The sequence below is a fragment of the Eriocheir sinensis genome, chromosome 34, assembly GCF_024679095.1.
Source record: "Eriocheir sinensis breed Jianghai 21 chromosome 34, ASM2467909v1, whole genome shotgun sequence".
Lineage (NCBI taxonomy): Eukaryota > Metazoa > Arthropoda > Malacostraca > Decapoda > Varunidae > Eriocheir > Eriocheir sinensis.
Genome location: NC_066542.1, coordinates 6,949,094 through 6,962,294, shown reverse-complemented (window position 1 = coordinate 6,962,294; position 13,201 = coordinate 6,949,094). Strand labels below are relative to the sequence as shown.

The window sequence follows — 13,201 nt, the reverse complement described above, 5'->3', positions numbered from 1 at the left end:
TCGATACAGCATAAATATACAATGATTGCAAAACTGTCAATTATTAATACCGTAGATGCACCGGCTTATAGCAATCTAATAGCGGACACATTGTAACATAACAGCAAAATGCAATATGGGAGATGGAAGGGTTTATGCCGGAGGGAGGTGCAACGGTGTGAAAAAATATATAAATGTGTAAAAAGGAAATATATAGCATGGGTGTAACCGTTCTGGGGGGAAGGGAGGAGGGGGGAAGAGGAGGGGAAGGCGGGAAGGGGTGAGGGAGGAGGTGGGAGAGGAATGGAGGGGAGGATTCACAGTTCAAAAAAAGGAGTATATTTAAAAACTGTCACTCCACAAAAGGGAATTTATATCACTGGACTGAGATACGAATGCCTTTTTTTTTGGGGGGGGGAGGGGTCACCAATATATCACCGGGATGTTCCAATTTGTACGCACGATTCATATAACTGGGCTTTGACACGAAATAGATAGGGTATAGTCACTAATTTGTACGCACGATTCAAATAATTGGGCTGTGACACGAGATAGACAGGGAATAGTCACTAATTTGTACGCACGATTCAAATAATTGGGCTGTGACACGAGATAGACAGGGAATAGTCACTAATTTGTACGCACGATTTATAGTATCACTAGAATGACACTGGAATTATTTATAGGGTATGTTCACCAATTTGTACGCACCATGGAGGTATTATGGGAGGAGCCGCCATGACGTCACGAACGCGAAGCCAACGCGCTATTGGTCCGCTGTCTCCCCACCCCCCTTAGACTCAAAACATATATCAGCTGATCCAGTAGACGCATTGAAAGTGCATACAATCCCTGCCTTTTCTGAGTGTAGGTAGGAACAACCCCTCACATAACTATTGCTTAATGACACTTTCATAAGCAGGTCTGGGTGCGAGAGGGATTTAGGGGTCTGAGTGAGCTCCTGATCTCCGTCCAAGGGCACAATGCATTCATGCTAGAAATCGAGCAAATAGGGTACTGGGATTTATTTGAAGGAGCCAATAGAAGCGCCGAAGTCTTCCTCAAACTATATTTAGTATTAGTTAGACCTCATCTTGACTATGTGGTTTAGTTCTGGTCACCTGGATATCAAAGTGTTAGAATCGGTGCAGAGGAGGATAACGAAGATGATTCAGGGGTTGAGAAACTTGCCATACGAGGAAAGACTCAAACAGTTAAACTTGCATTCTCTAGAAAGGCGAAGGGTGTGGAGACATGATCGAGGTTTATAAATGGATGAAGGGCTTTAATAAGGGGGATAATTATAAGGTTTTGTTGGTAAGAGAACCGGTAGGACACGAAGTAATGGGTTTAAACTGATAAATTCAGATTCAACAGGGACATAGGCAAAATTGGTTTACTAACAGAGTGGTTGGTGGATGAGTGGAACAGGTTTGCAGCCACGTGCTGATTGCCAAAATGGATATCAGGAAAACTGTGAATAAAAATCTGGAATGTTCGGTACGAGACCTCAGTGAATGTTTCCTGAAAATGATAATATACGGATATTTTATTATATGTTTACCATCATCATCACCATCTTGTATGCAATTTAGACTTCGATATCTCAGTTTTAGGTCTTCGTTCACTATATTTTCCTATAGAATAATGCAGATAATAACAGTGTTGAAGTTAAAACAATATTCTACACTGCAATCTCTCTCTCTCTCTCTCTCTCTCTCTCTCTCTCTCTCTCTCTCTCTCTCTCTCACGCACACACACACACTCCATGGCAACGAACATCCGTCGAAAAAATAAATCATGTTGTCTGAGAAGAATTATAAGATGGATGTGCATGCAAGCAAATATTCAGAGCGGTGTAAATAAGATTATCTCGCAAGCAAAGCGCCAAGGTAAATAAATAAATAAATAAAATAATGAAAAAAGTTAATAATGAATGAAGAAAAGAAAGAATACTAACAATAATAAGTTAATGCAGGCTATCAATGGAAGGAGAAAAAAACCACAAAGAACTAAGAATATGAAAAAAGAGAAAAGCTGAAAATATTGAGTTAATGAATCAAAGGAAGGAAAAAAAAAACAAGAAAAAAAGGACAAACAGGAAGAAAGGAAACTGGTGAAAATAAATTAACGAATCAATGAAAGAAAACGAAAAAAAAAACGACTCCATGATAGAAGGAAATAACGAAGGAAAGAATGAGAAAGAGAACTGAAGAAGAAGAGAGAGAGAGAGAGAGAGAGAGAGAGAGAGAGAGAGAGAGAGAGAGAGAGAGAGAGAGATGCATTATTTAATTAAGGAACGTGACCAGGTGGGGGGGATATCGTGACCATGAGGGGACAGGTACTCGGGGCCGCGTGCAGGTAAGGATCAATTAGCGAGCGTGAGCCATGCCACGTAACCATCCCAGGTGAGTTTGAGGCGGGTGATGAAACGCTGCCCCGGCGCGCACCTCTGCACTTCTTGACTTTTGGGGTTAGGTCATTGGTATCATGTAATTATCTATTTGTCCCACCAGCTTTTACATATGCTCGATATAAGACACACACAAAATAAATAAATAAATAGGATAGCTGACGAAAAGTGAAAAAAGTGAAATGAAACTAAGAATAGATAAATGAACAAAAAAATAAGTGTGTAAATTAAAAAAAAAAAAAAAAGAAAAAAAAAAGGCAGTATTTCTTCTTTCTGCGTGTGAGGCGACGTAAAGAAAGAAGTCAGCAAATTAAATAAATCTACGTCAGTGTGCCTTGGATGCATGGGAAATTGTTAGACTGTGTAGGAAGGAATGTATTAAATAAAATGGATGAGGGGAGATACTTATTTTTTTTAAATTCCCTGATTCTATGTTAAAATGAATTAAAATTATAATTAAAGTAAAGGTCCCTATGACTATATGTTAAATAAAAAAAGGATCCTTCCTATATTATTGTTTTATTCAAATAACCTTAATGTGCACACATATATATATATATATATATATATATATATATATATATATATATATATATATATATATATATATATATATATATATATATATATATATATATATATATATATATATATATATATATATATATATATATATATATATATATATATATATATATATATATATATATAATGAAGACACTCTGATAAAAGAAGTACAATAATTGTTTAAATCATTCCTCCCTACCATGCAGCAGTACAGCCAAGAGCAGCCAAGGTGGAGGAACAACTTTGTTACTCGCATTATGTCGGCCCCTCCTAGGCCCTCAAAAAATGAGCCAAGCACGCTGCAGCCAGTCAGGTGCGCTCAATGAGGTTGAACCTGAGTGGCTGAGATGGGATGCACACCAGGCTGGTGATAATGTCAATGTCTTCATACTTGTAGTCAAGAGTAAACCGCTGCATCACCTATGAAAGAAAGATTTTATCAGTTCCATGAGTATGTGCAAACTACAATAAGTTAGTATTAGCTATGAGTTCAAGAGGCAGTTTTCCATGCTAATGAAAAAAAGGAAGTACAATGTCACATACTTTTATGCTGAAGTGTTAGCATAACAATGCAGACACACATGTAGGAGTATGCCCACTCATCATGATACCTATGCTTCTGCATCTAAAACTTTTGGCTTATTATGATATAAAATCTTGTTCCCAATGATGACTGTAACTTACCCTTGTGAGGAAGATATACATTTCCTGTTCAGCAAGTCGCCTGCCAATGCACATTCTGACTCCGGCTCCGAAGGGAAGGGAAGCGTAGGGATGGATGGGCCCAAGAGGCTTGTGTCTTAGCCAGCGTTCAGGCAGGAACTCCTTGGCTCTGGGGAAGTATGTTTCCTCCCATCCCGTCAGCATGTTCATGCTCAATACGGACCACTGCTCCAGACCAACCAACCGATCGGGAAAAAAGGAATTAATAAGTATGTATATTCTCTCTGTAGATTATTAAATTCTCTTTAACATGCACAGTAGGTTTTGCAGACTCTTATCAACCAATAAATGGGGCTATTATGTGATAAAAGGCTTTTATGGGAAACAAGATGATGGAAGGTATTTTCAGCCACTACATTAATACCCTGTGTTAAATATAATCCTTACAGAGGCTTGAATAATTACTAACATGCTTACTTACATTTTTGGGAATCACATAATTGTCCAGAATCAAATCCTTCTCTAAAGTTCGAATGGTGCCAAGAACTAGAGGAAATATTCTGAAAAAAAGAAAAGAGATGGTCCGAAAATTACAAGACAGCTATCAAATTAATGCTAAATAACGATGACAAAAAAGTTAATGGTCGCACACATGCCTGAGGGACTCCTTGATGACTGCCTTCAGGTAGGAGAGCTTGGCCAGGTGTTGTGCTGTCAATGGCCCCTCATGGCCCCTCAACACTGTGTCAACCTCTTCCTGCAACTTAGTCTGCACTGCCGGGTGCCGTGCCAATAAATACAATGTAAAGCCAATGCTGTGGGAAGTCTGTAAAAGCCATGTCCTGTTAGTTGTTTGCTTAGTATCAGGCCTAGGTAAGTACATGTACTACCCGTACTTAAGTAGCCAACACAATATCATGCATGCACTTGTACTTGCACTCGGGGTCAAACGATAATTAGTATTTGTACTTATATTTGTACTCGAACCTCAAGTACTCGACACTTAACGAGTACTTTCGAGCTCATTCAAGTAAACCGAAAAAATGCAAACGTGTGGCTAGTGTGGTGTTAGACGACCTGCCTGGGTGGAGGTGAAACCAGGGTGAGGGATTAATGAAGGTGTGTCCTAAGCCTGGGCCTTGGAGAGCCCAGGTGGCCTGCTGGACCCTGGGGTGAAGTGACACCGAGATCATGTCAAGTGACCAGGGCAAAGAGGGGTTTCCAGTTTGCCACTTGTAAAAAGCAGTGGTCGATTTCCATCAGTGAGGTGATTCAGTAGATGCCTGGAGCAGCAGGGTGAAGTGTGGACTGTGGAGCTGCTGCCCTGACTGGTTGTGGCCTCATCCAGGTTTGGAAACACTTCATCCACATTTCATCATGATTTTATCTGAGTTTTATTACCCATAAGCATCCCGATTTTACTTTGGGGTATATCATTACAATGAAGCATACCATGATATTATAAATTACATAGAGGCTACAATATACTGTGGAAACATACCTCAAGATTAAATCAGTAAAAAGTACTCGTACTTGGATTCGAGTGCACTCTATAAATACTCACACTTGGACTCAAGTACAGTTATAAAACTGAGTATTTGTACTTGTTCTTGGATTCATGATATCGTAATGCAATCGTACTTGGACTCGAGTATGATAAAATGTACTTCAACCCAAGCCTGGTAAGTATGCTAGATTTTGATTTACTAGTTTTAACATTCACATTGTTGTCTGGTTTCCAACAGAAAATCTTTACATGTTGTACTATGATGTATGATTTTGCCTTACTGTGTCTATTCCAGCTAGGATCATGTCAAGAATTAGGGTGATAACATCCTTGCGGGAGAGGCCGGGCGTCATGAGGAGGCTCTCCATCAAAGTGGCTTCCCTGTCCTCACGACCCTGGGCCAGTAGCAAGGCCTCAGTTTCTTGGATGTTGCTGTCCACCAGCCTGTGATGTAACATTATAAATTCAGGAGCAATCTTAACCTAAAAAAGGGACACACACACACACACACAGCTGAGGCATTATATTCTCTATTTTATCAAGACACATTAGGGGTGGCCGGCAGAGGGGTTAGAGGGTTAGCCACATCATCACTGCCACTCTCTCTCACTCATTGTTAAACTATTAACTATTTCTAAATACGCTCTGTATACTCTGTGTAGGGCTATGTGCATATAATTCTTTGAAGGATTCGTTTTGTGAGAACACAACAGTGAGTTTCTATACATTCCAATAAGTTGTGGCAGCATGGTTTGTGTGACGCTCTCAAGTATGGTGACAAGGACACCATGCCACTAAACTAACCTCATGGGTGGCATGGGAAATAGGTCAAAACATGATCATCTATACTGGAAAATATGTTGAGTGAGTGAGTAAGTGAGGGAGGAAGGGAGGAAGGGAGGGAGAGGGAGTAGGAGGAGAGGACTGGCTACACTGCTGCCCGAGACAGCCACCCGTCTTCCCCACGCCTAATGTGACGATAAAATGGGAATATAGTGGTGGGCAGTATAGCTTCCTTGTGTTTTTTTTTGTGTGTGTGTGTGTGTGTGTCATGCACCGTACCTTAAAAAGGCGGTGTGCTTCTCCCTGACTGTTCTGTAGGGGCGGGTTGGAAAGATCCGCCACGTGTGTACTCCGAACTCCGTCAGGTTCAGGTTGTGGAAGAGGTCGCTCACCAGCCCAATGAGTCTCATGGGCTCGGAGTCTCCGGGTAAGTCAGGTGTCAGGCAGCCCAGGCGCCGGTTCAGGGCCACAACACCCACGGCTGAAGAAAAGAAATGCTTTGATCATTTTGAAAATTGTCACCATGCAGTCATTGTGTGTGTGCCTGCCCACACTAGGCCAGTTTTTGTAGAATTATTTTGTGATAAAACTGCATAAACGACCATACTCATATCAAATTTACTATTTTTTTCATTATGTAAAAGAGAAAACTCACACTCCAGAGCCCACTTGTACAGTTCTGTCTGGAAGTCGTGGGGCATCTCGCCATGCTTCGCCTGAAAGAAAGCCATCCTTGTGGACGGGCAATGGGTTACTGCATATCATCAATAAAACTTAGTCTAAACTGAAATTGTAGTGATGCTGACCTTATAAAACACACAGACACACACACACACAAAAAAAGCTGATGGTAGAATTCTTCCCCTTCTTTCTTTACCTTTCAATGAACTCGAGGGTTATCTGGTCCACCTGCGGCAGATAGGACGCCACGTTCTTGGGCTTCATCATGGGCGTCTGAACTTTACTTCGCACACGCCACCACTCCTCGCCATTCCTGCCGTGAGAAAATCTCCCGTAAATTATGACACAAAAAAAAATCTTATTCAGTAGTTCATAATCTTTTTGTATTTGCGATTCCTTTCCCAAAACCTCAACACACGTGCGACTCCCTTGCTAACAGTTCTTTCAGTTTTATAAATATTATTTTCTCGAGAGTATAAATAAAAACGCTACAATATGACAAAAATAGTAGCCGGGGTTTTACTGTACAAACAACCAAATGAAAGGAATGTTTTGACTTACTCAGACAGAAGACCTGTTTTTCCCTCGAAGTAATCGTCTTCCATTTCTAATCTGATTTTTTTGAGTGAGAGGAAGCCGTTTCGTATTGGGTTGTCCATGGTTGCCCTTATCATGGCTTCTGTGTGGTCTGCGTTGATCACCAAGACCCCAGGAGGCATCTGCGCAGTCTCTATCCTCACTATGGGACCGTATTTATGTATCAGCCCCTCGAAAAACTTGTGTATCCTCTTTAAATTGAAGGCTGAGAAATAAAAAATATATATTAATTGACAAAAAATATATATACTTGGAAAAGCCAATAAAATGATACTACGATCAAATATATTATACTCCGTCAGCGGTGGACGAGTGGTCAGCCAAGTGGAGGAAGATTACCCACATACATGAAGGAAGCTGAGAACCACACACACACTCTTATGGGGATAATGGATAAAAAAAATAACATAGATAAACAAACAAAGTAATACTACAATATTTATTTTTTCATGTAGGACATCTATAAAGAGAAACAAGTAAAAACTCACTCATTCCTGAGGCGACCAGACTCGGGAGACATCCAAGGAGGGGGAAGGTTGGAGGTCCTGGTATTTCTCGAACCGATCTGAGAGCACCGTCCTTCCGCTTGATTTGTGGTGCTGCGTCTAGTGACTTTTGCCTCGCGGTCACCAGGCAAGGCGTGGTGAGCAGGGGGCGGCGCGCAACCCTCCACACGAGCAGCATCGCGTCCCCAAGGCCTGTTGAAGCACAGTGAGAGAAGTCCGCGGGTGTGAGACGCCCGCGGAGTTTATTGTCGAGTCCGTGGGGACGTGCTGTAAAAACTTAAGATATTTGTCTTTCTTTCTTATAATTATGAATATCTTCCGGCGGCGTCTGAGTGTGATGATCCAGTAGTAGACAACCCATTTAATTGGTGCCCATCAACCCGTATATTTCTTGCAATTATCAATGCTCCTAAAGGTGCAATGGACCATCACACTAAAAAAAAAAAGGAGTATATTCAGGAAAAAGTTAATGATGTAATGTTTTAAAGCGTACGCGCGCGCGCGTGTGTGTGTGTGTGTGTGTGTGTGTGTGTGTGTGTGTGTGTGTGTGTGAAAAGCGCGGCGAAAGAGGTACAAAATATGTCGCCCTTATCTTGAGTTATCTCTACGCTACTCTCTATCTTGAGAATTTCCGCATTGTGCGGTGGAAGAGCATCATCTCTTCGTGACATGAATTTTGATGCTTCAAGTAGTCAAGGCTTCCTCCAACAGTTAACAGTGGCCTCACTCGTTATGAGACATTTGCTTAATTAAATTTCATGATATGATTATAATTAGTCAACACACGATTAATGAACACCAGAATCATGATACCTGCTGAACCACAGCCTTGGCTGAACACCGCGCAGGTAAACACATACATGGGATACTTAGCCAATCACAGCACACCTTGAAGCAGACAGGTCTCGGTAACGTCCCAGTATATTGCCTTAATGTGGAGTGCTCAGGAAGGCGGTCGAACACCCAGCTTCCCCCTTACAAGCCCTACTAGCAAATAGCAATAAGCGATAACGACCTTGGAGATAACGACAGACGGCCAGTGGTCAATGCTAGAATGGATGCAACACGGCAACAGGCTTGACTTGTATTCTATCGCAGTTATGAAAGTTACGTACTACTGAAAAGGAAAGTGTGTGAATAATAAGATGAAAAGAGGACCGCGAGGAGGAGGACCTATAAGAAGCGATACAAAGCGTTACAGGTCAAAAGAAGAAACTTAATCACTAACGCACTTATCTGTACACTTATCTATACTTACTCATAGGGCTACAGAAATAAGACAAAACCAAAACTTTATACAAAACACCAAAGCTTGGTTTTGGTCTTGGTTCGGGAGGTAGTTGTCCCTTTCGGGTTCAACTACAGCCTTTGTAACGGCTTACTCCCTCAGGGCCAACACCCTGAAAATCGAAAAATAAAATAGAACCATTTGCAAGAGCCTGTAGAGGCAGAGATGGGGACACCTACAGGAGTCCACCCTATCCGGTGCGCACTGCCCAGGCTCTCTCCAGGAATTCCTTAACCCCCTCTATTGTTCTTCTGCTGTCTGCAGTGTACTCAGACCTAGCAAGAATTCTATCACCCTTTCTACATTCCCCTCTAGCATCCTATTCCATAATTCTGTTCCTATTTCCTGTGTTATTATTTCTACCAAACTCTGCCTATCCCTATTATACCTAGGACACTCTAGTAGCATATGTTCTACTGTCTCGTCAACCACATACGGCATACCTTGCTTCCCCCGTTTGCCCACCTATATGTCCTACTATTCACCTCTAAGGATTTAGTCCTGGCCTTGAAAAGCAGCACACACCCCCAGGCTACCATCGTAGAAGGCTTCACACTTGGGTTTGGCCTTCAACTTGTACCATTCTAAAGAACTCTTTGCCCCCACCCTCTGGCGCCAGTCTACCTCTCCTGAACTCTATCATTCACTCTACGCTTCACTTCTTTCACCTCCCCCCTAGCATCATCTCCGAGAGTGTGAAGCCCTCCAGCCCACATCTCTTCTTCCAACGTATGCTAGACTTGTTCCACTTCGTCCCCTGTCCCGCCCACTTATATATCTTGCGCGCCCACCTATTCCCACTCATCTTTCTTTGCCTGACTTTGTATCCTAAAACTGCTTTACCTATTCTTTCCTCAAAGGTGCTCCAGCCTACTTCCCCTCGCACTGCATCTACCGCCGCATACCTATTGGCACCCAGAGCCAGCCTGCCTACTTTGTTCTGTACTACCTCTAGCTTATCTAGCTCTTTGACTGTCCACCTCATGCATTCTAGGCCATACATGAGGCCTGGTACTGCCATGCCCTTCCATATCCCCCTAACTACCTCATACCTGTTAGCTCTACATCTAGCCACACTTCCTAGCCTTCCTACCCACTGATTTGCCCTAGAAATTCTATTCTGTTTGGTCCTATCAGTTCCATTTTCATCAACTATGATCCCTACGTACTTGTATGAACTTGTACGGCCTATGTTCATCTCTCCTAGCGCCCAGGTCCCTCCCTCGTCCATAGCCTCAGCATTTACTACTACTACCTGACTCTTCTCACTAATAAACTTCATATCAAAGTCCCTCCCATACTGTGCTACTACATCCAACATTTGTTGTAATTCCTCACTATCCTCACTCATGAGCACAATGTCATCTGCATACATGAGACATCCTAACCGTTCACTCCCCACCCTTATCCCATAACCTGATGCCCTCAACCTCTCTGCCAGCTCCTCTGTGTACAGCCCAAACAGTAGCAGGGGCAGCACACACCCTTGCCTAACCCCTCTATGGCTGTTGACCCACTCTGTCTCTATATCCCCTAGGTTATATACTGCCCGTGTGTTCTCATACATACAATCTATTATCCCTACTACCCTCTCACTCACTCCTATTCTAGTCAACAATCGACTTAACAGACCCCTATTTACCCTATCATAAGCTTTTTCTATGTCATGGAAAGCAAGGTATACCTTCCCTCCCGTTCCTTTCAAACTCTCAATCACCGTGTTAACTACAAACATGTTGTCCTCCCCCCTTCTGTCCTTACGAAAACCATTCTGTTCCTCCCCCATTACCCTGTTTCTTTCGCAGCATTTACTCATCCTATCACTAAGTAGACCACTGAAAATCTTTCCTATTGGGTCTGTGACAGCTATGGGCCTATAGTTTTTTAACTCTTTCCTACTCTTGTGCCCCCCTTTGTGTAGCAGTCACCCTACCTTCGTTCCATTTTCCCGGTACTTTTCCCTCTAACCAAATCTTTCTAAATAACCTACACAGCTCCTTTATTACACCTGGCCCTCCTTCTTTATAGAATTCATTAGGATTCCCATCCCTCCCTGTTGCTTTCCAAGCCTTGAGTTTCTTTACATATTCTGATCCCTTCCCTATTGAAGCAATCCCCCATATCCTCAAATATTTTCCTGCTAGATTCCAAGTGCACCTCCCATAACTCAACAGGCACAGACATCCCCGCTATCTCCTCCCAGAAGTTTCTGATTTCCCTTTTTATTTCTTCTGCCCCTTTTACTACTCTGTTTCCCACTACTATTTCTTCTACATTGGGCTGTTCCCTATTTTCCTCCCCCCTCAGGAAGGCATACCAGTCTCTTCCCCCCTCTTCTCCCTTCTCCCTGAGTTCCTCTACTATCTCCCTCTCAGTCTCTGCCCTCGCCTTCCTAATGAGTTGTTTTACCTCCCTTTGCTTGTTCCAATACTGCTGCTACGTGTTTTCATATTCTATTCTACCTGCATCACCATTCATTTCCTTCCTTAATCTCCTGGTTTTCTTATTCCTTTCTCTCTTTCCTTGCCTTTTCGACGTCTTCGTTCCACCACCTCATTCCTTGTTTTCTACCCCTTCCTATCTCTAGTATTCCTAACCTCCTCTTGGCTGTCTCATTTACTATCCTCCACATCCTGTCATTTGTTTCATCCACACTACCATCCGCTCCCCATTCTACACCTGTTAGGTCTCTTCTAAAGGCCTCCCAGTCACCCCCTCTCATGTTCCAGCGGCAGTCTTTATTCCTGTTTCCCCCCTCCTCCCTCTGGCCCTGGCTACCACAATTTAAGACCATCATATTGTGATCGCTTACTATATCTATGAGCCCCCCTTGTCTATCCACATATCCCTAACCATCCTCCTAGCCTTCTCGTTTACAAGAATATAATCAATAGCGGACTCCCTTCCCCTTTCTGCCCAGGTTACCCTTCCCTCCGCTATGGTTAAATTTAATATTTCTAAGTCATACTCCTCCACGAACTCTAATAACAATGTCCCATTTCTATTTATCTCCTCTCCTAGTATACCAATATGTCCATTCATGTCTCCCATGACAATTACTTGCTCCTGTCTATTTTCTGCTATTACCCTCCCAACCCTCTCATACTTCCTTTCGTTCTCTACCCTTGCACCCGTCCCTTCCACCGTCATGTAGCACACTACTATGATTAGATGCTCCAACCTACCCTTGTCCCTGTACCCAATTCTCACTGCTAGAATATCCTCGCTTGCCTCACTGTTACCCACATCTAGTTCCTCAAAAGTTAAGCCCGAGTCCCGTTTTATAAATAAACCTACTCCCCACCTTTCTTTGGGTTTTTACTCCTTCCCTTGGCTATAAAATTGTAGTCCCCTGACCTGACTTCTAGTCTTTCCCTCAGCTGGGTCTCGGTAACCCCCACCACATGGAAGTCCCACTCCCTCAATTCCTTAGTCATGTCCTCTAACTTCCCTACTCCCCATCCCCTAACATTTAGGCATCCCAGATGCCTCCCTTGCTCCCTTGACTCCCTCCCCTTCTGTCCTTGCCCTACACCGCTATGGTTTTTGTTCCCCTTAGGTTTGCCCTTACCCCTATCTAGGTCTAGTTTACCTCTCGGAGACCCTCCACTGCACCCTCCAGCAAGTTGCTGAGTCTATCCACCCCCTTCCTGCTAAGGTGCACTCCGTCCATTGCAAACAGCTCCCCCCGTCCCCAGAAGCTATCCCACCCGTCTAGAAACTGACCCCCCCATGCCCTCACACAGGGCCTTCACCCTGCGGTTCAGCAGGCCCATGACCCGCGAGGCCCACTCCCCCCCACACCAGGCCTTGGGCAGCACACCGGACAAGATGAATCTCCTGCCACCCTCCCTCAACCCCCCAAGGAGCTCCCTGTACCTCCTGAGCAGCTCCTCCGACCACACTCTGCCCACGTCGCTCACCCCGACGTGAACCTGACTGAACCACCAGCTGAGCAGAGACTACTTAATAGCCGATATACTAGTGTTTCAACCATTACCTCTGAAAGAAATTGAAGACAGGAAAAACTATATCACAACAATATGGAACAAAAGAAAAAAGAAAATTGAACAAAACTAAAAGACACAACAATGCCAATCAACAATCAAGAATAAGTCATAAGTGCATGGGAGCCGTTACAAAGGCAATCCCACGCCTACTACTACCACTGAACTGGGACTCCCTTAATTTAAGCTTTTCAGTCATTTACTCACCTG

The 13,201-nt window shown here is 43.2% G+C and overlaps 1 protein-coding gene across 5 annotated transcripts; it reads right to left on the bottom strand.

Annotated features, from left to right (window-relative positions):
* Nucleotides 1–3,094: 3,094 nt before the first annotated feature.
* On the bottom strand, nt 3,095–12,964 carry LOC127006989 (probable cytochrome P450 301a1, mitochondrial). 5 transcript variants are annotated; one of them, XM_050877444.1, is made up of 11 exons: nt 12,864–12,964; nt 7,679–7,888; nt 7,155–7,395; nt 6,790–6,906; nt 6,568–6,644; nt 6,192–6,393; nt 5,411–5,573; nt 4,279–4,448; nt 4,104–4,182; nt 3,644–3,847; nt 3,095–3,379 (listed from the first exon to the last, which is right to left on the bottom strand). In XM_050877444.1, the coding sequence occupies exons 2-11, from the start codon at nt 7,872–7,874 to the stop codon at nt 3,269–3,271; spliced, it is 1,560 nt and encodes a 519-aa protein (XP_050733401.1). In that variant the 5' UTR covers nt 7,875–7,888; nt 12,864–12,964; the 3' UTR covers nt 3,095–3,268. The 5 variants fall into 5 exon arrangements, with proteins under 5 accessions (XP_050733401.1, XP_050733404.1, XP_050733400.1 ...); XM_050877447.1 differs by lacking the exon at nt 12,864–12,964 and adding an exon at nt 12,577–12,650; XM_050877443.1 differs by lacking the exon at nt 12,864–12,964 and adding an exon at nt 8,955–9,096.
* Nucleotides 12,965–13,201: the final 237 nt, after the last annotated feature.